The sequence below is a fragment of the Sus scrofa genome, chromosome 6 (assembly GCF_000003025.6).
Source record: "Sus scrofa isolate TJ Tabasco breed Duroc chromosome 6, Sscrofa11.1, whole genome shotgun sequence".
NCBI classification, from domain to species: domain Eukaryota; kingdom Metazoa; phylum Chordata; class Mammalia; order Artiodactyla; family Suidae; genus Sus; species Sus scrofa.
The window spans coordinates 160,694,745-160,721,611 of NC_010448.4; the positions used below are offsets into that span (position 1 = coordinate 160,694,745).

General features: G+C 35.6%; 1 protein-coding gene across 7 annotated transcripts in view; it reads left to right on the forward strand.

The window, feature by feature from the left end:
- Positions 1-26,867, forward strand: part of EPS15 (epidermal growth factor receptor pathway substrate 15) — a 138,699-nt gene that overhangs the window by 40,927 nt on the left and 70,905 nt on the right. For 4 of the 7 annotated variants that reach the window (XM_013999405.2, XM_021096669.1, XM_013999406.2 and 1 more), the window contains exons 5-12: positions 1,536-1,631; positions 4,745-4,810; positions 6,300-6,425; positions 8,787-8,846; positions 17,725-17,928; positions 18,750-18,895; positions 20,907-21,063; positions 25,957-26,042. In XM_013999405.2, coding sequence (XP_013854859.1) covers positions 1,536-1,631; positions 4,745-4,810; positions 6,300-6,425; positions 8,787-8,846; positions 17,725-17,928; positions 18,750-18,895; positions 20,907-21,063; positions 25,957-26,042 — 941 coding nt within the window. The remainder of the gene's footprint in view (positions 1-1,535; positions 1,632-4,744; positions 4,811-6,299; positions 6,426-8,786; positions 8,847-17,724; positions 17,929-18,749; positions 18,896-20,906; positions 21,064-25,956; positions 26,043-26,867) is intronic. The other 3 variants (XM_005665438.3, XM_021096667.1, XM_021096668.1) reach the window with 1 other exon arrangement.

Below are 26,867 nucleotides of genomic sequence, written 5' to 3' on the forward strand. Positions count from 1 at the left end.
TGTTGTCTTTGTTATATCCAAGTGGCTGGATTTATGGGTCTGCAGTTAAACTTTTATGTTTGCATTAGAGGAATAAAAGTTTTTTAATTAACATGAAATTAAGAAAATAAACCAATAATTATTATTGAGTATGTGCCAAAAATGATAGTAGGTGCTTTCTTCCTATAGTTTGGTTTTAATTTTGTTCCTCAAAATACATTGCAAGGTAGATATTTGCCCCTCTTTTAAAGACTTAAAAAAAAAAAAAACAACTAATAGTAGAACTAGATTGAATGCAGGACTATTTCACTTCAGAGCCCATCCATACTATGGGAGAGGACCTGATTACCTAAGAGTAATTGAATCTCATGTAGCATGAGAAGAGAAAAATGATTACTTAGTTCCAGGACTTAAAGGTTGGAGGAGGCATGGACTCCAATAGAAGATGCGCGAAAGGTCGGAGGAGAACTAGGAGAGCTTTATGAAATTATGCAGGTAGAGGGGTGCTTCAGGGAGGACTGTAGAGTCCAGGCTGAAAAAAGAACAAATAGGATGAGGCTTTTTTTTTTTTTTTTTTTTTTTTTTTTTTTAAAGAGTCTATTGTATTTGGCAGCTGGGAGGTTATTTGTGACACAGGCAGTTGTTTCTTGAGCTTATGGTGGCATGGAGGAAGTTGAAGTTAGATTGCATAGAAGCTTGTGGACTGAATGAAAAGAGAAGGGGAGATCTTGAAAGAGTATTTTTTTTTCTTTCAAGAAACTTATAAACAGACAACCTGCAGGTTTCTAGGAATAGGTTAAGAATTGAATAGGAAGGTTGTAGATGAGAACAAGAGATAAGCAGTATAAGATTGCATCAGCAATTGTACTAGAGTTTTGACAAATTTCAGGTAATCATGACTGAAATAAAGGATTTTGTTAATGTTTATTCTCAGACTTGGAATAGCTGAAAAACAGTTGCTTCAGTGTCTGTGTGTCTATCAGGGTTTAATTATTTTCCCATTTATATTATTATTATTATTATTATTTTTTTTGCTATTTATAATATTAGGGACATCTTTGTATGTAGTACTCTTCTCAATTTTAGAGCAAGTGGTTTTTCAAGTAAATGTGCTATTATATTCACTGTTGAGTTTTGTTTGTTTGTTTTTTTGTCTTTTTGCCTTTTCTAGGGCCGCTCCTGCAGCATATGGAGGTTCCCAGGCTAGGGGTTTAATCGGAGCTATAGCTGCCGGCCTACACCAGAGCCACAGCAACGCAGGATCCGAGCCACATCTGCAGCCTACACCACAGCTCATGGCAACGGCAGATCCTTAACCCACTGAGCAAGGGCAGGGATCAAACCCGCAACCTCCTGGTTCCCAGTCGGATTCGTTAACCACTGAGCCACAATGGGAACTCCTGTTATATTCACTGTTAGGTAAATATCTTGGAATAGGTGTGAATTGTTTTTATATGTTCAGATTAAAAGAATGTGTGTGTATAGATAGACGGATGGGTGGATAGATGAATGGATGGATAGATAATGCCCTTAATCTTCCTACTTTTCTTTCTTAGGAATTCTTTGTTGCTTTGCGTCTTGTGGCATGTGCCCAGAATGGATTGGAGGTTTCACTGAATAGCTTGAACCTGGCTGTTCCTCCACCAAGATTTGTAAGAAATGCTTTTAAATTTAAATTGAATTTAGTTTTAAAAAAACATGATTTGAAAATTGAAGTTTACTATATTAAAAAAAAATTTCCCCAACCTCTCTTGCTGAGCTACCTGATTTTCTTTCTTAATGGCTATTGCTGTTAGTAGTTTCTTGTGTATCTTCTGAAGTTATTATATGTGTATATAAAGAAATAAAAAACCTATTTCCTCAGTTTACATTAATTGTAGCATACTATACACATGATTTTGTACCTTTTTCATAACTTAGTATGTCTTAGGTATCATCACATAAAAGCTTCCTCATTCTTTTTTTGTAGCTACATAGTGTCTCATACTTGCTTGTATTTAACATAATTTATTTAATTTCCCATCAATAGGCCTCTTGCTTGTTTCTAGACTTTTATTTTTTTAAAAATGCTATAGTGAATAATAACTTTGAGTCTCTGTCATTTCGCATGTGCAGAAATATATTTATATGTGTAAATTCTCAGAAGTGGAATTGCTGCTTCCAAAGTTTGTGTATTGTAGTTTTCACATATAATATCAACTTGTCTTCTGCAGTGATTGATTCATTCACATTTCCCCCAGCAGTTGGTTGAGTGTACTTTTGCTACTGTTGTCAAACTTGTGGTCCTTGCCAATTTGATAGGTGAAAAATAGAATGTAAGTGCAGTTTTCATTTGCCCTTTTGGTTTTATGGAGTGAAGTTGAGTAAGTGCTTATGAGCCATTTGCATTGCCTTTAGGTGAAATGTTTGTTTATAGCCTTTGCCTTTTTTTTTTTTTTTTTTTGCTTTTGATCTTTTTTTTAATTGAATTCTAGAGGCTCTTTATTTATTTATTTTTTTATTTCCCCAATACATTATTTTTTTTCCTCTGTACAGCATGGTGACCCAGTTACACATACATGTATACATTCTTTCTTCTCACATTATCATGCCCCATCATAAGTGACTAGACATAATTCCCAGTACTACACAGCAGGCTCTCATTGCTAATACAGTCCAAAGGCAATTGTCTGTATCTATTAACCCCAAGCTCTCCTTCCATCCACTTCCTTCCCCTCCCCCTTGGCAGCCACAAGTCTGTTCTCCAAGTCAATGAGTCTCTTTGCTGTGGAAAGATTCGTTTGTGCCATATATTAGATTCCAGATATAAGTGATATCATATGGTATTTGTCTTTCTCTTTCTGACTTACTTCACTCAGTATGAGAGTCTCTGGTTCCATCCATGTTGCTGCAAATGGCATTATGTCATTCTTTTTTATGGCTGAGTAGTATTCCATTGTGTGTGTGTGTGTGTGTGTGTGTGTGTGTGTGTGTGTGTGTGTGTGTGCGCGCGTGTGTATTTGTATATACCACGTCTTCCTAATCCAGTCATCTGTCGATGGACATTTGGGTTGTTTCCATGTCTTGGCTATTGTGAATAGAGCTGCAATGTACATGCAGGTGCATGTGTCTTTTTTTAGGGAAAGTTTTGTCTGGATGTATGCCCAAGAGTGGGATTGCTGGGTCATATGGTAGTTCTATGTGTAGTTTTCTAAGGTACCTCCATACTGTTCTCCATAGTGGTTTTACCAGCTTACATTCCCACCAACTGCAGGAGGGTTCCCTTTTCTCCACACTCCCTCCAGCATTTATTTGTGGGTTGTCTATGGCCATACCACCCTGAATGTGCCTGATCTTGTCTGATCTCGGAAGCTAAGCAGGATCAGGCCTGGTTAGTACTTGGATGGGAGGCTCTTTATATATTAGGAAAATAGTTCTTCGTCTGTAATGAGTTGCAGATTTTTTTTTCCCAGTTTGTCATTTGTCTCTTGACTTTGTGGTAATTTTTTCTTTAAGGAAGTCATATGTAAATGATTTATTAGGATTTAATTTTTTTGTGCTTTCTTTGTTTACATTTACATTAGTTAGTCCTGTTGTAAAGGTATGAATATGAACTCAAATATATGTTTTTTTCAAGATGGCTACCTTAAAAGGTAGACCTAATCCAGTTTATTGAATAATTGATCTTTTCCTTACTGATTTGAAGTGCTGCCTCAATTATGCTAAATTCTAATGTATATTTTTGGTTTTTTTCTGGATTTTTCTGTTCACACCCATTGATCTATTTATCCATATGCTGGTCTCACATTGTTTCAGTTACCATAGTTGGTAATTTATATCTCATAGGGCTAGTCCCCCCAGCCTATTGCTTTTTTCAGAAGTTTCATGGCTCTTCTTACTTGTTTTTAAATTCAGTATTTTAAAATTATTTGTTCTGAATATTATGAATTTAACTTCAGTTTTGAGAATTTCTGTACTTCTAATTTCACTTGTTGAGTCAGAGGGTTAATTTAGGGATTTATTGCCTAACTATATTGTTATAAAATTTTTTCAGATATATTCATCTGTCTCTGCAAGCAAGGAAACATAATAACTTGGACATGCTTTTGATAGGCTCGTATACTTGTGATTTAGAAATTTTTTTTTTTTTTCTTTTTAGGGCCACTTCTGTGGTATATGGAAGTTCCCAGGGTAGGGGTTGAATTGAAGCTGCAGCTGCTGGCCTACACCACAACCACAGCCACAGCCACAGCAATGTGGGATCCAAGCCGTGACTGTGACCACCACAGCTCGTGGCAACACCAGATCCTTTAACCCACTGAGCGAGGCTAGAGATCAGACCCACATCCTCATGGATACAGGTCAGATTCTAACCCGCTGAACCACAACAGGAACTCTGTGATTTAGAAATCTTAAGTTGAGTTCTTGTCTCAGTTTACTTTCCTGAAATAGTGTCGGGGAAAAGTCATCAATTAACAGAGCCATAAATATTTTTAATACATTCACATAACTTTATCTTGATCTCAATAGTAGTAGGATTTCTTCTGTAAAATCTACATGATTGAGGTAGTGCTCCACAGTCATTTTTGTAACTAACTCAGCTAACTCAGCTTTTATTTCATTTGTTCTTAGATGAACGTCTAATACAGTTAATGTAAAGTAGTGTCCTGTGTGCATTGGGAGCCAACATTTTGTCTGACTGTATTTAAATCCAAACATTCCTTTCTCCTCATTGTTTAATGATTCGAGAATTTCAACCTTTCATGTTCTGTACTTTCCTTTTTAGCATGATACTAGTAGTCCTTTGTTAATCAGTGGAACTTCTGCAGTTGAGCTCCCATGGGCTGTAAAAGTAAGTAAACTTCGTAACTAGTCTCTCTTTTACCCCACTTTGCTTCCTACCTTCATAATCCTCTCCTGCCACTTCAAAGTATTTACGGTCTGCATTAGACTTTTGTTTTTTATTATAGAGGAAATACTAATACTAGAAATTGCTTGAGGGCCCTTACAGCTCTGTCAGTCATTTTGTGACATTTGGTATTGGCTTAATCTCATTTCTGTTACAGTGTAAACTGAAAATGGTGATGTCATAATCCTGTATTAACTAAAATATTTGATAAATTAGGTAGTTCACCTCACTAGTATTATTTCTTGTTTAAAAATTCTACTTAACTAGATATTCTCTTTATGGTTCTAAAACAGACAATTCTGTGTGAAATTTTTTTTCTGAAATGGATATTTTGCAGTGCAGTTACTTGGAGGCACCAAAATGGTTATAGCTATTTTATCAAATTTTAAAAGTCATAATGTAAAAATAGAATATAGCAGATCAAATAACCTATAATAAATGTGTACAGTTTTGTCAGAAAATCATTTTGTTTTCTATGCCTCTGTATGCCTGTGTTCTATTAACTTTATTAAGTTTTTTTGAAGTACAGTTATTTATAATGTGATAATTTCTGCTGTATAACAAAGTGATTGTTATACATGTACACACGTTAAAACTTTAAAAAATGTAGGGGTCTGGCCTTGACTTGGCAAATCATGAACAGTAGTGTTTTATGTTATACAAATAACGTTCTGAAATTTTGGAAATGCCTTATTATTGCTAAATAAACCAAATCCTGCTTTCGGAAAAATGGGGGAATTTAATGTTTATTCATATGGCAGTGATTTAAAAATTTTTGAGTTTGAAATGTGACAAATACCATGTTTAGGAAGTCATACAATGTCAGTAACTATGTGTTCTTATAAAAGTTATTTCATTGCTTTGGGTCTGTTTGAGTGAGAGGATCGGACTAGATTCTCTTCTCAAGGCCCTACTCTTATTAAATTTTTTTTTTTTTTGTCTTTTTAGGGCCGCTCCTGCAGCATATGGCAGTTCCCAGGCTAGGGGTCTAATCGGAGCTGTAGCTGCTGGCCTACGCCAGAGCCACAGCAACGTGGGATCCAAGCCATGTCTGCAACCTGCATCACAGCTCACGGCAACGCCAGATCCTTAAGCCACTACATGAGGCCAGGGATCTAACCCACAACCTCATGGTTCCTAGTTGGATTCGTTAACCACTGAACCACGACGGGAACTCCAAAATTTTTTTATTTTAACCTAACAGTTAAAGGCAAAGATAGTGTTCCAGCTACAAATGGAATGGAGAGGATTCTATACTCTTATGTAGAGTACTTTTTAAATTATTACTTATTATACTATATGTTAAGGAAATTGAAAAATGTTTTTTTAAGTGATAGTTTTAAAAATGTCTATCTTTGAGGATTTTATTTTTATAACTGCAGTTAAATTCCTTTCACCTTTATTTTAACTTGTGATCTTTTTTATATTATAGTCTGAAGATAAGGCCAAATATGATGCAATTTTTGACAGTTTAAGCCCAGTGAATGGATTTCTGTCTGGTGATAAAGTGAAACCAGTGTTGCTCAACTCTAAGTTACCTGTGGATATTCTTGGAAGAGTAAGATATTAGATTCTAAATGTAATTTTTGTATATTTCAATTTTATATCTGCCAGGAACGTTATAGCTCATTGTTAAAAAAACACACAGATCTTATTTTGAAGTTTGGTATTACAGAATGTTTTGTATTCCAACTTAATATATAAAATTATTACCAATTTCTCTCTTCCTTTGGTAACTCCTTCTAAATATGTGTTTGGAATTAGCTATATATGTAATCCTCTGAGGTAGGGGCTTTTCTCTTTGTGCTTTGTGCTCTGGCCTCCTAATTCCTTGACTTAATTTCCAAGGACAGTCACTATTCTACATGTGCTGTCTACTCTGTGGCTATATCATGGGGCCTGGTTATAAGGAATAGTTCCATCTCTGAAATCATAAATTCTCCAAAGACAACTTCTTGTCTTTCTAGATTACTTGCAAGACTAATTCTTTGACCTCATCAAGACCTTTAAATTTCAGACTCTTCTCTTTTCCACAACTTTGGAATTGACTTTTTTCCTCATCCATCTTGGGTTGGATGGACCTTATCCATTTTGGTCTATGGTATCTTTAGCTTCCTTTGCCATGTTTTCTAACTTCTTGCCTGGTGAATATCCAGCTTTGCTTGAAGCTAATTACCTGCCTTCTCTGTCTGTGGTTGTATATGGACTACTGAGAAAGTCTGGTAAGATTGGTGTCATCATAATTTCAGGATCCCAGCTTTAGCTGGGATTTACCTACTGTAGCCACTTTGGTGCTGTTTCCATAGTGATTTCTCTCTACTCCTCTTTATATTTCAGACCCTGTCTGCTCTTATTAAACTTCTAGCCCTTGAATTCCATGCTTAGGTTACATAGGATCAAATCCTGGCTACATCATTTTCTTCTTTGCTTTCTTTCTTTCTGTCTGTCTGTCTTTCTGTCTTTCTTTTTTAACTATTTTCTTAACTGTGTGACCTTAGGCAAATCATTAGGAAACCATGTCTCACATGTCTCAATTTTATAACCTTTAAAATGAGAATGGCTCCCAGTTTACAGGGTTGTACAGATTAAATGCGATACTGTGTATGGAGTACCTAGCACAGCACTTGGTGCGCACTCTCTGAATGCCAGCTGCCATGATCAGGATGACGATAAGGATTTCACCACACCACCAGGTGTCGTACTACTAGGTCATTGTTATGTAGTTTAGGTGGTCAGTAAACATTAATTTAAAAGCTGTTTTCTAGTGTCGTTTCCCACTATTTATTTCTCCACCGTTTGGTCATGTGAGATTTCTAAACTATAAAAATAATCTTATTATTTTTTGACTTAAAAGTTACCTTCTGGAGTTCCCGTCGTGGCTCAGTGCTTAACGGTTCCGACTAGGGACCATGAGGTTGCGGGTTCAATCCCTCGCCTTGCTCAGTGGGTTGAGGATCCGGCGTTGCTGTGAGCTGTGGTGTAGGTTGCAGACGCGGCTCGGATCTCGTGTTGCTGTGGCTCTGGCCTAGGCCGGTGGCTGCAGCTCCGATAGCTTCCCATTGCATTTAAGATGAAGTCTAAATAAACTCTCTTCAAGGCACTCAGTGACCAGGCACTTGCTTATTTTATTCCTTTCTCTCACAAGTACACCTTCTTTTCTTACTCCAAGTAAAATGTTGTTGAATAACTTAAATACCTTCGTTTCAAGGATTTAACAGTTTATAACTGGTCTAACGCTATGGAATATACTCTAGATTTAGACCAACTATACCAGGGCCTTTTAGATTTTATTTTTGCTTTTTATGCCCTGGACATTAGTTGGCTAATGATTTGTAATACAGTATTCATTAGCTATTTCTTTCAGTTGATTAGAGATTCTGTATTATAGGGAAAACAGTAATGGGCTTCATTGGAAGTCTTCGCATTGAAAACTGATTCTGTTACTTGATAATAGTTGCATGATCCTATATAAGTCATGTAGTCTCAGTTCTAAACCAGGTTTTTTAGTACCACTTGGAGTTGTTGCATGAATTAACTGAGGTGTTTGTGGAAAAGCATTGTAGTTGTTTAAAGTACGGTGTTACATAATTGTTTTCTTACTTGAGAGGAACAAAATATTTTCTTTAAAAATTTGTACAGGAATTTCTATTTAAAGAGTACTTGGTATTAGGAATGAGTACTTCTTTTTACATTAATGTTAATATAGCATATAATAGTGATATAATAAAGCGATCATCATAATTGAAATTTCTTTTTTTTTTCTTTTATAATTAAAATTTCTTAGAGAAATAGGCGTTATAATGTTTAGGCTAAACTTTTTCCCTAAAACATTTGTGTGTGTGATTGGATGTGTTCGATGTTTATAAGTAGCACACGAAGTGAAAGAATGTTGATCTTTCCCGTTTCTTTTCTTTTTAAGGTTTGGGAGTTGAGTGATATTGACCATGATGGGATGCTTGACAGAGATGAGTTTGCAGTTGTAAGTAACCTAATGCTTTTAAAATCTTAAACATCTTAATGGTTTTCTTAAGTGAAAATTTCCCCTTTTTGTTTATCTGTAGAGGAAAATTCCTCTTAGGATTGTTGGTGTGACTATTTTTAACTAGAATTTATAGGTACTCAATAAATATTTTTGAGCAAATGGATAATAGAGTGTGAATGTTTTTGCCATCTTCATTTTATTTGTCTTTGAGGTACATGAGAATATTTGCTTTGGGTAATGCACTGTAAAGATGCTGAGTAGTATAACTTTTGTGTCTCAGCTTAACCAGGCATCTCAGTACCTGTTTCTGCTATGGAATAACTTTACTTCAAATATATCTACAGATTTTCTCTTTTATTTAATTAAAGGAAAACATGAATAACTGTAGTTTTACCTTACTTATGAAGGCAGAGAAAGTTTTGACATCTTGTCTGAAGACATGTTGTTCTTAATCATTGGATAATTAATTCCATATACAGTTGTTTCCATTGCTTCCTTAAAGGTTAGATAAAACTGCTATTACCACATAGATGGTGAATCTCTAATCTTCTCTTTATAATCTCTTATTTGATGATTAGTCTTTTCAGGTTTTCTCTCTTTATTTTGCTAAGGAATTGTCTGTTTCTTTGATTTTCAAACATACCACAGATATGTATCATTCTTTTAATCTCTTCTGGACTTGTGGTTGGTTGTGCTCCTTTCTCTTCCCAAATCTTATTTATTTTTGCTTCTTCTGATTTTTTGTTTAATTTCATTTTATCTAGCTTATCTTTTGAAAGAGCCATATTTTGGATTTATTTTTATCTTTTCTATTGTGTTTTGACTTTCTATTTCAGCCTTTTCCTCTTTTATCTTAATTCTTTCTAGTTTCTTTTGATTTATCTTATTTAATTTTCTGAAGATGAGTACTAAGTCCCTTTAGTTTTCATCTTTTTTTTTTTTTTTTTTTGTCTTTTTGCCTTTTCTAGAGCCTCTCCCGTGGCATATGGAGTTTCCCAGGCTAGGGGTCTAATCAGAGCTGTAGCCACCAGCATACAGCAGAGCTGTAGCAATGCGGGATCTGAACTGCGTGTGTGATCTACACCACCCCAGATCCTTAACCCACTGAACAAGGCCAGGAATCGGACCCGCAACCTCATGGTTCCCAGTCGGATTCGTTAACCACTGCGCCACGATGGGAACTCCCATCCTTAATATTGAAAACACTTGAAGGATTTATTTCCCCCTGAATATAGGTATAGCTTGATTCTATAGATAATAGTTCAAAGTATTCATCTTTTCACTACTTTTTAGATGATTTAAAATTCTCTGAAATTTCCATTGTGGCTCTGCGGATTAAGAACCTGACATGCCCTAAAAAGGCAAAAAAAAGAACCTGACATTGTGTCTGCGAGGATTTGGGTTTGATTCCTGGCTTCACTCAGTGGGTTAAGGATTCATCATTACCACAAGCTGCAGCATAGATCACAGATGTGGCTTGGATCCTGCATTGCTGTGGTGTAGGCCTCAGCTTCAGCTCCAATTTGACCCCTAGGCCGGGAACTTCCATATGCCTCAGATGTGGCCATAAAAAGAAAAACAATTTTTTTCTTTGGTCATCTGTTTAGGAATATGTTTTATAACTTCAAAATAGTATGTTTGGGAGTTCCCGTCGTGGCGCAGTGGTTAACGAATCCGACTAGGAACCATGAGGTTGCGGGTTCGGTCCCTGCCCTTGCTCAGTGGGTTAACGATCTGGCGTTGCCATGAGCTGTGGTGTAGGTCACAGACGCGGCTTGGATCCCACATTGCTGTGGCTCTGGCGTAGGCCGGTGGCTACAGCTCCGATTCAACCCCTAGCCTGGGAACCTCCATATGCCGCGGGAGTGGCCCAAGAAATAACAAAAAGACAAAAAAAAAAAAAAAAAAAATAGTATGTTTGGTTTTTGTTACCTTTGTAACCTTTGTTACCTCTCAACTTGGTTAGATTATGAATAGAGAATGTGGTCTTTAAAAATTTGTTAAGGTTTTCTTTGTTGCCAAGGTCACAACTTGTTTTTACATTTGTTTTCTGGATATGTCAACATATCTGTTCAAAAGATATTAGATTTCTGTAAATCCATTGTGTTAATTTTATTGACTATGTTTCAGTTTCTCCTTTTCCTTGCTTTTCTTTCTTTGCTCTTTCATAAATTGTATTCTGCTATTTATATCCAAAGAGCAAAATGAAATAGGCAGAATACATTTTATTGTATTTTAAAAATATATATACAGAAATAGAATTGTAAAGTGACTTGGGTTGATAGTCATAGGTTGTTTAAATTTTAATAGGAGTGATAGTAGGGAATGGCAGGGAATACCCCCTCACAATGGGGACAGAAGTTATCAGTTGTATATCAAGGATTGAGTCAGTGTGGGATGTTTAGGGGAAAAGTGGCATGTTGAAGAGATTTGGCTGTTGATACATTTGAAAGACTGTTAGTCTATAGAGTGTTGCCTTTTTTATAAATGGGTTTTGTGTTAAGAATCTTTGCATTAGTAAGATGTGGGGGGGATGTTTTTCTTATGAAGACAAAAATTATAAATTTCAAAGGAGCGTTTGTATGGGCATGATATAGGTAGACCATAGCATTATCTTAATTTGATGAAGCAGTAGTATTTGCTAAGGTAAGTGAGTAAACAGTTTTTGCGCCCTGACGCCTTCTCTTAGGCAACTTTTTAAAAAAATGACAGTAAAGTATTATTAAAAGAATAATTTCAGTGTGAACAACACATCTGTTGGAAATTACTGCTTTAAAAACTAATGAACATCCATATACCTTCTCCTAGATTTAGTAATTTTAACCATTTTTGCCATGTTTGATTTTTTTCTGTATGCATTCCTCAGAATTTTTTTCCAACTTTATCTTGCTTAGTGCCTTGAATTTTGAATTCCAGCTTGTGTGATGTTAATTCTGCTTCGTGTTCTCTTTTTATTTGAATTACTTGATATTTCTTATGTTTAAAATATATCTCCTAAAAATTTTAATTTTTTACTTCATATGACAGTTTTTTTTTTTTTTTTTTCCATCTTGTTGCTATTTCTTGGGCTGCTCCTGCGGCATATGGAGGTTCCCAGGCTAGGGGTCCAATCAGAGCTGTAGCCGCCGGCCTACGCCAGAGCCACAGCAATGCAGGATCTGAGCCGCATCTGCAACCTAAACCACAGCTCACGGCAACGCCAGATCATTAACCCACTGAGCAAGGGCAAGGACCGAACCCGCAACCTCATGGTTCCTAGTCGGATTCGTTAACCACTGCGCCACGACGGGAACTCCGACAGTTTTTGTTTTTTAAGATAATGGCCTGTATATTGATTTGATTCCCCCTACCATATCCTATTTATTTTACATTATTATTTTCTCTTTTTTTCTGTTCCTTATTGGTGCTGATTATCAGGTTGTGATTCATTCATTTTCCCCCCTTATTAATGTGGAAATTCTGTTACATTTATTCCATTAACGATTATTGCATTTTTGCCTGTACTTACCATACTTTTTTCTCTAATATTTGAAAACAAGATTGTTAGCTTTCTTCAACTAAAATACAAGACCTGTGGATTATTTTCATTTCTTTCCCCTTCACCTCCCAATTCCAGAAGATTTTAGAACTTTTTTTTGTAACTGAACTTCTGTGTTTTACTCAGTTTAATTCTTTTGGTTTTAAGATTTTCTTTTGTCACTTTTAATTTAATTTCCTTTTGTCAGTATTAATAGTTTCACTAGCATTCTTTTGGTAGTTTGCCTGATAGATCTTTTTCCATCTTACTTTCATGAATGGGGCAACACAGTCCACACTGTTTTTAAAAATTATCATTACCACAACGTCACCAGTGTAACTGAAACTGCAAGTTATTGATTTTTATTTATAAGCATCAGTATTTTTAAAAACTGGATTTTAAGAGTTGATCTCATTCTTCTTTGAAAATTGATCTGTTTCAAAATACTCCTGTAATAGTGGAATACGTAAACATTTAAAATTACCTTCCTAAGTAATGAAATGTAAAGATAATGTGCTTATTCATATGATCATTTCTTTTGGAGTACGACAGTTTATACTCTGCCAGTTTTTTTCGTTTGTTGAAGTATAACATAGCTTTTTTCTTTTAAAATAGTATTTTCCTAATTAATCAAAACTGTATTGAACATAATAATATTTATGTCTAAGATTTACCTCTAAAATTCTTACCCATTTTCTTACGGATAAAATGATGCTTTATGTTTGTTTCAAAGACCCAGTATCTGGTCTGTGTTTATTTTTTCAATGAGAATAAATAAAAATGAAGTTAGTGAGAAATTCTAATTTGGGCTTCTTGAGTTAAAATATGGATTTTTAAAAAGAATAACCAACTTCTTATTTCACTAATGAACCAAAATTTGATTTAACCTAAATCTGTATGTTTAAGGCTTATCTTTAAAATTCTTAACCAATTTCTTTCTTTCCTTTTATACCATAAATGGGATTTTTGGTTGGTTTATTTTTTTTTAATTAGAATTAGAAAAGAATAAAGTCGAAGTTAGTGAGATTTTAACTTGTATAACTTCTGCTGCCATGTGAACCTTTGATGAACAGTCCTCATTTTCTTTTCAAATGTAAATTCTTTTTCATATTCTCTGAAACCTAGTGGTTTAATTGAAAATCCAGAATATAGAATATCTTTGAGTTTATTTATTTTTCAATCCAGGTGATACTGATGGCCACTAAAATTTGAATTTATAAAGGTCGGACCTTGGCATGCCTTGGTTGTTCTGGCCAAAACTAAAATGACTTTTGAGAGGGGTATGTGTGTATGTACCTAATTTAAAATATCTTTGACTGCTACTAGTATTCTGTTTGCTCATTGATGAATTTCATGACTAGGGTACGAGGGTATTGGAAATACATCTTCATGAGTTTACTTACGACTTATTTAGCTTAGTAGAGAGTCAGTGACAAGGCATTAGGGGACATTTTGCAAAAGGTCAGATTTTCCTCTCTGGTGTCAGTTTGAAAACTCAGAAAATATATAAAATTATGGTATTGGTACTGAACGAAGGGAAATGACTATGAATCATGTTAAAGTATATTGTCTTCTTTGTTGGCATGAGTTCCACCAGGGTACAGTCCTATTTTGTGACATAATTCCTTGTTTTATTGAGGCTGAAACCACACCTTTTAAACTTGGAAGACCCCTAAATCTAGTAATTTAGTATTTGGTAAATGAGCTTATGCTTATGCTTTTTCATATATTTTTATTTTTTCATAGATTTTCGGATTTGGACAAGGTCCTATAAATTAGCTCCTCTAAGCACATCAGTTAGTGGCAGAGCCAGGGCTGAACCTGGGACTTCTAGATCATGCTGTTTTTGGTTTTTGTTTGTTGGGTTTTTTAAAAAAAGAAACTTTAAATTTTGGAATGGTTTTAAATTTACAGGTAAGTTGCAGAGAGTACAGCGAATTCCTCAGTACTCCTTGCCTCATTTCCCCTATTATTAGCGTATTACGTTGCCATGGTACATATATCAAACCTAAAACCAACACTGGTGCATTACCATTAATTGAATTCTAGACTTTATTTGGATTTTAGTAGCGTTTCCAGTGGATCCAGTCTAGGCTACCACACTGCATTTAATTGCCATGTCTCCTCAGTCTCTCTGGTCTATGATAGTTTCTCAGTCTTGCCTTTTTTTCTATAACTTTGACATTGTCAAGGAGTACTAGCTAGGTATTCTGCAGAATGTCTTCCAACCTAGATTTGTCTGATGTTTTTCTCATCATTAGACTAGGGGGGTAGGTTTTTGGAAAGAATACCGCAGATGTGAGATACCTTTCAAATCACCTTCATGGGGGGGTATTAACCTTTGTCACTTGATTAAGATGGTATTTGCCAGGTTCCTCCACTATAATTTCCCCCTTATCCTTCTCTCCTCTTTGGAGAGGTAGCCTCATGTCCTTTTTACTTTGTATTCTGTCTTCCTGTCTATCTATTTTTTGGCAGTGGTTTTTACATTATTAGTAAGCCTTAAATTTTTCTGTCAGATAAATTCTTAGACTGAAAGTGGTGTACATTTTTGCCAGTAGCTTTTGTTGGATCTTGATGATGTGAAGAGTTTTTGGCACTCAGATTGATTAAGGGCCCATCCCCCCAACTTCTTCTCTCAACATGTGTACATTGCATTGAAACTTACTTTTTATATGTTTGCTGCTGTTTCTGTTGGGTTGAAAAATGAGGTTTTTTTTTTGTTTGTTTGTTTTTTTTTCACTTTTCTATTTCTGATACATAGCACAGTTCCTGGTGGCTAGAAATTTTTGGTAAATGTTTGTTGAACTACATTGGTGAAGGGAACTTCTGTTACTTGGAAAACACAACAAGTGCATGATATTTTCATTATAGATTGCTACCGTTAAGAAATTATAACCTGTAGTTCAACTGATTGAGTAGGCCAGCAAGTGAATAAAACTGCTAAGGGAACTCCTAAATGACAGGTTCTCAAAATATGTTGTTCTACAAACAACGTCAACATCTCCCACAAACAGCATGAACATCAGATAACTTATTAGAAATGCATATTCTCAGGCCTTACCTCAGACCAACTGAATAAGAATCTCTGTGCTTGGGTTAGAAAACCTGTGTTTTCACAAGCCCTCCAGGTGATACTGATGGCCACTAAAATTTGAGACATACTCCCTAAAAGCATAGAAGATAAAAAAAATCAAAGAAAATGAGCCGCTGGTGGTAAGTGACCACAGCAGTGAAACTAGGTCCCCTTGTACCCTGCTATCTCTGTCCTTGAGGAAGCTTAGGTATATTTTGATGCTTTTAATTTGAAATCATCAAAACATATTTGAAATGCTTCTTAAGTTAAGTGTCTGTCTCTAGCTGTGCAAATGCATTCGCTAGTACACAGTACATTCCAGTTTAAAAACTAGTTGCCAGCCAGATTTTTTTTTTGGCAAATGTGATACGTCATTTGATTTAGGTGCTGTATGTGTTTCAACAGCACACTTTGATTAGGATAAAGTACAGTATAATAAGAACAAACAAAATCTTAACCCAAAAGTATACTGTTGTTCACTTTCTCTTTTACTTGGTGGAAAATTTTTTGACTTCAGTTTTGTCAGGGAAACTGTTTTCAAGGCAACATGAACTTAATGATACGTTTTTTTAACTTTCAAAAAATGTGTTGTCTATTGGCAGCAGATGGCTGACATAGCTCTTTTGCTTCAAGTGTCCACTTTTCCAGGAAATGACTCCCATCTGCCGCAAGAGGAATGCTGACCTTTAATGTGCATGTTAGTCAGTTCTTTTAGCTCAGTGCCAATCTAATAATATTGCATATATTGTGAATTTGGTTGAAAGTATGTGCTAGCCAGATTGTTTTCTACCTGGAGTTTCAGTCTTTTGGAGATAGAAAGTTTGTGTGTTATGTATTTAATAATTAAAAATAGTTTTAATAAGTAATACATTCTCATGGTTTAGAAATCAGTACAATATAAGAAGATATTCAGTGGAAAAAAAATGTCAGCCCCAGAGTTCCCTGGTGGTTCATCAGGTTAAGGACCTGGTGTTGTCACTGCTATGGCTTGGGTTGCTGCTGTGGCATGGGTTTGATCCCTGCCGCTGAAACTCCACACATTGCAAGTGCGGCCAAAAAAAAAGTCAGTCCCATTCCTGCCCTCAAGTGCTTCATTTGCACCAACTCTGTGACCAACCACTTTTCTTATTTATCCCATATTTCTTGTTTATCCTCCTAGAATGTCTTAATACAGACACAAACAAATATGAATAATTAGTATCCCTTTACCACGAAAGGTTACACATTATTATACATACATATTGTTCAACACTGTATTTTTTGTCAAATTGCTGAGCGAAAGGGGAAATAAATAATTTGGTAGATGTTGCCAAAATGCCTTCACTAGGCTTGGTACCAGTTTGAGTTCCTACTAGCAATGTTTGAGAGTGCCTCTTTGCTCAATCTAGCTAACAAATTATGTTATGAAATTTTGGATTTTTACCACTAGGTGATGACCAATATTTTATATATTTTATGTTATATTTATATTTTATATATTATATATTTATATATATTATATATTTATATTTTATATATTATATATATATATTTCTTTTTTCTTTTTAGGGCTGCACTTGTGGCATATGGAAGTTCCCAGGCTAGGAGTGAAATTGGAGCTGCAGCTGCCTGGCCTATACCACAGCCACAGCAATGCAGGATCTGAGCCCCATCTTCGACCTCCAACACAGCTTGTGGCAATACCGGATCCTTAACCCACTGAGCAAGGCCAGGGATTGAATCCACATCCTCATGGAAACTAGTTGGATTCTTAAACTGCTGAGCCACAGGAGTATAGTTTCAATGACATTTTCTTGTGAGTAAAGTGAGCTTATTTTTATAGGTTAAAGAATGGGCCTTTTGTAGTATTTACTTTTTATAAAGTATCTGTTAATACTCTTAAGTCCATTTTTCTATTGGAGTTTGTTTATTCTCTTAATTTCGAGGAATTCTTTGTATATTGTATATATTCTCTTAATTTCTAGGAGTTCTTTCTTTGCAAATATTTTTCCCCAGGTTGTTTTCTTTTGACATTACATGAACTTTAGTTGAAGGGTATGTGTCTTAAGTTTTTACTGCTCAGAGTATCTTCCTAAAAGTTGCTTAGCTTTGATTTATTTCCTTTTTTCCCCTCCTTCCTTGTATCTCTCCCCCTTTTCTTCTTCTTTCCTTCCCAGCCTAATTTCTTAATACAAGTTTTTGCGGCAGTTTGAAGGTGCTTTTTTGTTGAACAGTAATCAGTTCAGGGGTGGATATTGTTAAATGATTTTAATGTATATGACCCTGGTTCATCTGTTTTGAAGGCCATGTTTTTGGTATACTGCGCACTGGAGAAAGAACCTGTGCCAATGTCCTTGCCTCCAGCCTTGGTGCCACCTTCTAAGAGGAAAACGGTCAGTATCTCAGGCCCTATGCGGTTGATCCCTTCTTCTTCAGCATCAGCCAAGGAACCTTACCACTCCTTACCACCTGTAGGCATTTTACCAACCAAAGCACCATTAAGACAGGTATAGATTTATAAGCGTTAAAGGGCTTTTTTCTTGCATGGCATTTAATAGTTGTTCGCTTGATGAAAGATAGAAGGAACAATCAAAGGGATCGAAGATTTAGAGCTCCCTCTGGTTGAAACTAATGTGACATCCTAGAGAGACAGATAATTCTTCTGCATTGGCCTTACTTAGGTCACGTGGATGTTTCATTGCCTTTGCCTTGATCTGCCTGAAATTAAAGTTGGAGACTGAAGATACTCCATGCTAATCAGCATGCTTGCTCGGGCGTAGTTAACAGATTTTTTTTTTTTTTTTTTAAATCTTTAGTTAACTCTTGATTCTTTGGGATCATATTAGCCAATTTTGGGTTGTCTAAGGCCTTTTTTTTCCTGCAGCCTACTTCTTATTAGGTCGAATAAAGGAAAATGATGAGATATGCAAATCAACCAATTTGGCTACAATTGAGAATGCAGAATGAAATTATGAAAAAATGGAGTTTTAGAATTTTCTGAATATTTTGTTTATATAGACTCTCACATCTTAATGTGGTCATTCATAAGTCAAGAGTTAACTGTGCTTGAATTTACTCGTTACTTAAAAATAAGGTGACATCTGTAAATACAGTCCCTGTAGCTGACCTATATTTTTCTTCTGTAATTTTCTTTTCATCACGGCATTTCACTTGGGGTGTGGTGGAAGTTGCTGTGGTTAGTTGGGTAGAATTGCTCAGAATTTGACAGATACTGTCATGGGTTGAAAGAGTGACACTTGTTTCATTTTGGCAGAAATGATACATATATATATATATATATATTTTTTTTTTTTTTTCCCCCCTGTAGTGGGTTGTGTCCCCTGCGGAAAAAGCTAAATATGATGAAATCTTCTTGAAAACCGATAAAGATATGGATGGCTTTGTGTCTGGATTGGAAGTTCGTGAAATCTTCCTAAAGACAGGTTTACCTTCTGCCTTATTAGCCCATATTTGGTAAGATTTTATTTAAATTGATCTAAAAAAACAAATATGGTTTTGTGTTAACTCTAGTTTTGTCCATTGCTATTTTTAAACATTTCTAGGTAGGACAGTTTTTGTTTTAGAATTCTTCGTAGAGAAAAATTAAGTGTCATGATTTCTTTTGGATAATGAACAAAATCTTGAGAATGGGTCACCTGTACTTTTATTAGATTGACAGTGTCAGTTAATGGTTATTAGAATATTAAAATTCAGCATTGGTTTATATCAATTAAAGTTCAGGTTTTAAGGAAAAATCCCAAATTCTGAAATTTAAACAATATAAAAAACAAGTCATCAAGGTGTACTTCTATAATTCTCTAGGGTATATATACACTTTTATACATTTACATGGGAACTGCACACTTGGTCCTTTAAAAAAAGACAAATTTCGGTGTCTGTAGTGAATTTCACATTGAGATACTGTGTGATGAAAATACATTGTAGTGTGCCTGCTGTCAATCCATCTGACTGTACCACAAATTATCTTGAGGTTTTCAAGGGGCAGCAGATATCAGAAGTGGAACCACGTAGTTGCAAAGAGGAACTTAGAAAAGAACAAAGGATCTGCTTTAAAAGGAACAAGAACCTAAGACTGAGAAAGATTAAATATTTTTAACTAGTAATAGCTGCCACTTTCAGGTGCCTAGGCTAGGCACTGGTGCTGAATAAATGGCATCTGTCATGAGCTCGGTATTATACACAAACCTTTTTTATGTACTTTGTCTTTAGTTCTCACAGTCACCTTGAAAGATAGGTGTTACCTCCACTTTATAAGTAAAGGAACTCAGGCTTGGAGAGGTTAAAAAACGTGACCGTCACAGGAACAAATAAGTAGAGAAGCTGGAATTCACAGTTTGACACCATAGCCCATAGTCTTTTTGTCATGCACATTAGCTTTCAGTGAATCAAATAGATCAGGATTTTAGGAAGCTGGACTTCAAAAAAAGAAAGACAGAGAGATAGAGAAAGAAAGGAACAAGCAAAAAGAGAAAAAGCAAATAAAATAAAACATTTGCTATTTCTCTTCAAGTGATTTTGTAAAAGTTCCCAGGCTGCTGCCTTCTCTTTGCATGTAATCTCCAGGTGTTGTTTTTTGCTTTGACTTGGTGATCCTTATATCCTCCAACTTCAAAAGTTACAGGAAGCCGCTGACATGGAATATTTTAGAATTGTTCTAATGCTATTAATGAACCAAAATTGTTGAAACTTAGGTTTCACTTTTGACATCTTTATTTTTTCTTTTTTATAGCTGCACCTGTGGCATATGGAAATTCCCAGGCTAGGGGTTGAATCAGAGCTGCAGCTGCCAGCCTACACCACAGCCACAGCAACTTGGGATCCTTAACCCACTGAGAGAGGCCAGAGATTGAACCTACTTCCTCACAGAGACTGTGTTGGGTTCTTAACTCGCTGAGCCACAATGCACGCTCCACTTTTAATGTTGAAATGTTGGGAGTAGAGAATGTTGGAATTCTTTGGCTCACCACAACTTTTACTCTATGGCAGTTTTGGAAATTGGTAAGAAAGCACAGAGCAAACCCAAATTTGAGGCCCCTGCTCACCACGAAGGTGAACAGTCTCTTCTTATCATTTTAGCCATCAAATCTCCTCCAACATTTCAATGAGTTTTAGCTACAAGTTGGTGTGACTTTCTTTTTTAATTCAACTCATCGTTTTTGTTTTTCTTTTTAGTTAGGGCTGCACCCGCGACATAGGGAAATTCCCAGGCTAGGGGTTGAATTGGAGCTATAGCTGGCCTACACCACAGCACAGCAACGCTGGATCCTTAACCCACTGATCAAGGCCAGGGATCGAACCCACATCCTCATGGATCCTAGTCGGGTTTGTTAACCTCTGAGCCATGAAGGGAATTCCCCCAACTGATCATTTTTTTAAAAGCTACATAGTCATATTACTTTTCCCTTGGATTTTTAGAATGGTAGTTGTGGCATTTATCTATTGTTCATTTTGTGTATTTGTACAGGGCATTATGTGACACAAAGGACTGTGGGAAGCTTTCAAAAGATCAGTTTGCCTTGGCTTTTCACTTAATCAATCAAAAGTTAATAAAGGGTATTGATCCTCCTCACATTCTTTCTCCTGAGATGATTCCACCATCAGATAGGGCCACTTTGCAGAAGGTAAGACCACTTAAAAGAAAACCTAAGTACATTAACAGAAAGGAACAAATGCTATGTCAGCTGACAGACTTGATTTGTATGGAATAGTAGAGAAAATGTATCTGGCTAGGAACAGAGCAATATACTGTTTGTGGTTTGGTTTGTGCCTAAAATATGTTTTGAATGCCTTGTATGACATAATTGTTTATCCCACCATTCGTTATGCATATGGCAACCATATTTTCCAGTCTTAAAATTGGAAAAATGTGATCTTGTTTTTCCCCTCCTGGATTTACAAATTAGTTTTTATGAATAGAGTGTAAATTTTAGGTGAAATCTGAAGAAATTATTGTGTTTCATTTGATGATTCATTCTTGGAGAAAATACAGATTTGAAAACAAAATCTAGGAGATTTGTTGATTTTACATTAAAAAAAAGGAAAAAAAAAACATGTTGAGGAAAAGTCTGGGTGTTGTTTGCCATATAGATGACCCTAGATTCCCAAGCATAATATCAGATTTCATATTTGAACAGCTAGAAGTAGGTTTTGGCTACTTTTGGTTTCTGGGCAAGAATGGGAATTTTTTATACTACATGTTTTAGTAATGTTGATTTTTCTCTTATCTAGAAACCCTTCCTTACATAGTGGTTTGTAATATCTTGGCCTTAGTAATAGAGCTTTAAAAGGACTTCGCATACTCTAGTGGCTTTTGCCTTTAAAAATACATGCTTTGTATCTTTAAATCTTTTGTGACCTACAAAGTAACATTGCTGTGGTTATTCTCCATATATATATATATATATATATATACACACACACACACATATATATATTTCATATATATATATATATATATATATCTGTTTGGTATAGGAGAATTCTCTTTAAAATGTCAACAGAATATTTTAGTCTTGCATTAATTTTGTCACAGGTTAAAAAAAATCCCATTTTAACAAATATAATAAAAGCCAAAATTAGATTTTTTTTTCCTAAGTCAACTAAATGGAAATTAATAGCCACTAAGCACAGAAGTTATGTGTAAGAGTTTTTAATCCTTATTTTTAAATAAAATAAATATTTGATTATCTGCTTTTTGGTTTTTTTGGGAGGAGCTTTTCATGAATTTTTGAGTTATCTTGTAATGTAGGACATGGGCTCCCTAAGCTGTAGAGAAGGTTAAAAATGATGCCACCAAGAAAGTTAAAGGTTGCAAATTGGTATTATGCCCCTGCTGTAACTGTGTATCAGTTATGGGATGCTGTGGTGTTCCATCTTTTCTTGTCACCTGTGTACACTGTTTCCCCCCCCCTTGTTGCCTTTTTAGATCCACTGAGTCTTCCACCAACACAAAATACAGATATGGCAGAACTTTCTATAGCAAATTATGTTTGTTCATTGAAGTTTCTGTAACATTATTAGATACTTCGAGTTGCATCTGCTATACAGAATTTTTAATTTAGTAGATTTGTCTGAAGTCCTTTCACTAGAGCATAGGTAACTTTGTCTATATCAAATATCAGTATTAAATTCATTAAAATGGGATTTTATCACTGTCATCTATTAACCAAAAATTTTAACCTTTAAAATTTGCATTTGTCTTTCAAATGATCTCTTTTCTCTTTTATAATCTAATTTTTTTAGAACTGCATTTTTTGCAGCTTTAACTAATCCTTTTTTGAATGTTGCTTTCCTTTCTTCTGTGTTTTTTCTAGTTTGGACTATTTTTTCCATTCTGCAGCCCTCTGCTTTTCGCCTTTCTTGTACTGTCAGTTTCTTAACCCTACTCTCTCAAGGTTAGAGCTTTACTTTATGCCTTTTTTAGCATTACAGTTTTTGGTTTACAAGATACATTTTGAAATTAAAGGGTTTTCTGTTCAGCAAAGTTGATGCAGAGAAAATAGCTAAACAGCATGCTTTTGTCACATGTCTGTCACTTGGTCCTTGTGTGCATTTTAACTTGCCTTCCTTAGGCACTCTGATCCACTTAAAATCACCAAAGTGGAACTTTCGTGTAATGCACAAAACAGTGAGAAAAATATTTTGCAAGAAGGGGGCAGGATACTTTTTTCTTCAGATGCCCTTCTTATACCTTATATACTGTTAGCTGAGCTTTTTCCATGCTTCCTGATTGCATGCCATTTTATTGCTTTAGAATGGGAGATTAATTTTTATGTCAGCAATTGAAGAGAGACACAATCTATACCAACTAAGTACACTAGTCTTCATTCTGAATCATCTGTGGTATCACCTTATAACTTGTTTGAAGTTAAACTTATTTGTCTCACTCTTCTTATTTGATGATATTTTTAATAGTGAAAGACTGTCAAATATGAGTCACTTTTTTTGAGTTAGTGACGGAAGAGGTGTGGAAGTCATGAGTTTCTTGGTTTGCTTGCACCTCTGATAGCAAATTTCTCAGTAGCATTTAGGTGATGTTAAGTTACCCTTGGTGATAGAAGTGAGACTAAGTGCTACTTTTTCATTTCGTTCACCTTTTCAGTTGTCTGGCCTGACTTAGCTCATAAGTCAGGTTTGGACAGAATTAAAATCCTAGTGAATGCTTGTAACATTCAGAAATCCATTTTAAAATTTCCAACCTAATTTAGAATGATTAAGGGTCTGTGTATCAGTGAAACATGGTAAAACAGTAAGAAGTATATTTGGTATAAATCTATAGTTAATATGAAATGGAGACTAGCATTAATTGAATCCTAATAGATGAGTTTTGGTATTGAAGTCAAAACAAAACAAAACAGGAGTTCCCTGGTGGCATTGTGGGTTAAAGATCCAGCATTGCCACTGCTATGGATTGGGTCACTGCTGTGGCGTGGGTTTGATCCCTGGTCTGGAAACTTCCACATGCCACGGGCATAGCCAAAAAGAAAGAAAAAAAACAAAAACAAAAACATGAGGGCTATTATGCAGTGTAGCATAAAGAAATATAGAATTATTTACCAAATTTTGTTGATGTGTCTGTTTATCAAGTTGGCTTTTAGCGTAATGGGGGTTTCATTTATCTAAATAATCTTAATATGCAGGTGCCAAGGGGCATAATGTGAGGTAGTGCTTGAATTTAATTAGAAGTTTCCTGATCAGTATCACTTGTTAGCTGGGCTCAACTTTAAGTCATTTAATATGTTTCCTTAGCTCTAAAATGGGGTTAATGAAGTTCCCATCGTGGCTCAGTGAAAACGAATCTGACTAGCATCCATGAGGACGCAGGTTCGATCCCCAGCCTCGCTCAGTGGATTAAGGATCCAGCATTGCCATGAGCTGTGGTGTAGGTCACAGACATGACTCAGATCTGGTGTTGCTGTGGCCGTGGTGTAGGCCAGTAGCTACAGCTCCGATTCAACCCCTAACCTAGGAACCTCCATATGCCACAGGTGCGGCCCTAAAAAGACAAAGATAAATAAATAAATAAAATAGGGTAAATGATAATACCTTCTCTACATACAGCCCAGTTTTCAGATTGGTTTTGAGACTTGACTAATGGATTTGAAAGTATTTAGTAGATTGTAAACCGTTGCATAGACAGGAGCAGATGGGATACTGTGAACTTTTAGGTTTCTTCCTCTGTTGTGCAAGTTGGTTACATATATTAAGTTCACAGCAATATAATTTATATTCTGTTAATAAGGTCCTCAAAATATCTTAGTTTTACATGTTCAGGCCTCAGTTTTAACATTTCCTAATGATAATTCTGTTACTTGTCAACCTGGTTGTAGCATTGGGTGTAGGCCACGTGTTTGAGGGAGCAGTTGTCTTTTGGCCCTGACTTCAGGCAGCTATATAAGGCATCAAAAGTGGTTCACAGGGAGTTCCTGCTGTGGTGCGGTGGGTTAAGAATCTGATTGCAGTGGCTGGGTCACTGTGGAGGCATGCTTTCGATCCCCAGGGCACTACAGTGGGTTAAAGGATGTGGTGTTGCCACAGCTACGGCATAGGTCACTGCTGTGGTTTAGATTCAATCCCTGGCCCAGGAACTGTTGTATACCGTGGGTGTGGCCATTTAAAAAAAAATTCACAAAGGAGACTGAGCCAGTGTGGAAGCAAGTCATCCATCTTTTTAAGAATATGTTCTATTGAGGAAGTTAATAATAATAATAGCTTATACTTAGAAAATATCATAATGTTTGCAGAGTGACCTCATATGCAGTATTTCATTTAATTTGTAAAATGGGAAGGGCAGAGATGCGTTGTCTATTTTGCAGTGAAGTTTATGTAGCTAGTGAAATATCAGAGCCCAGAATAAACCCAGCTAGGTTTTCTAAATGTAGATACCTTTCAGAGGCCAATTTTGACACCTTCATTATTGAAAGAAAACCATATGTAAGAGATGTCATATGAAGACAGTTTCGTATATGGTGATACTGGTATTTACTATGGACCATGCTGACCAAATGGTTTTACTTTAAGTAGAGTGTACACTAAAAGTATTTAACAAAAGTTAAATATTTGTTGAATTAAATAAAATCAACCACCATTATAATTCCGTGATTCCAACAAAAATGTGCATGCTTATGCTGTACCAGATGATACAACTACAAATAAATCACCACTCACCTCCCCAAGAAATGTGTGCTTCAGTGGAAGAATTAGTTTATAAATCTGATGTCTGCTTTACTGCAACATTCTAGACAGGCTTAGATCAAGCGATGAAGACATTGGGATCAGAAGTTGTGGTACATATTAGAGAACAACAGCTTTTAGAGAGATTAAGGGAAAATGTCTTAGTATATAACTCTGTGTGTGTGTGTGTAAAATTGTACTAGATATGGCTTTCTTAAATGAATTGAGTGTTTGTAATACCATAAAATATGTATCCATATATTGCTTTTAGACATTTGTCATGCTTTGCTGTATACAGTTTTATAGTAATAATGGTATAATTGTGAACTTTCTGTTTTTAGAACATCGTAGGATCAAGTTCTGCTGCAGATTTCTCTGCTATTAAGGAGCTAGATACCCTTAACAATGAAATAGTTGACCTACAGAGGTATGTAACGTAAGATCACACCTGACTATGTAAATACACACACATATTCTTTTCTCTTTCTCATGTATATCTTGGTAAATACTACTTTATTTGATTAAATATGATGGTTCTTCAAATGGGAGTTGGTATGCCTTATTAAATCTAAGGCAACCTTTAATTGCAGGATATATTATTTTCTTGTGTAGCATGAAAAAAAGAAAAATCCCTGCCAAACAAATATTGTCCTTTCATCAGCTATATGGTACTATTTGATTTTGGTAAGTAAAATATATGTATCTTGGAATGAATAAAATACAGTTTTCTTCCAACTTTAGGTGTTTGAATAACATATTAGGAAAACATTATTACTTAATACATTTTATGGAAAGAATGCAGGCACCAGGCCGAGAACTTTCATTAACTGTTAGTGCTAATGACTTGAGATAGATATTATTGTTCCTATTTTACAGGTGTGGAGTTAAGATGCTTAAAAAGGTTATTTTACATAAAGTTATACAAAACCTGTCAGCAGTAGAACTAATACTTGATCTCCGTACTATTTTATTTGGAGTTGAATCTTCTTTTTTACACACATCTGTGTGGAACAAACTTGCTTACAGTTAGATTTGAATCTAAATAGAGCAGATACTATTGGTATTTCCTAACTCCTTTGTTCCCTAGAAATTTTGTAATAATATTCATTGTAAAAATGACCTCCTAAAATTACATGTGAGAAAGTGAGACTGTGGAGTTCCCTGGTGCCCTAGCAGTTAAGGATTTGGTCTTGTCACTGCTGTGTTTCAGGTTCAGTCTCAGGCCTGGGAAATTCCACATGCTGCAAGCAGG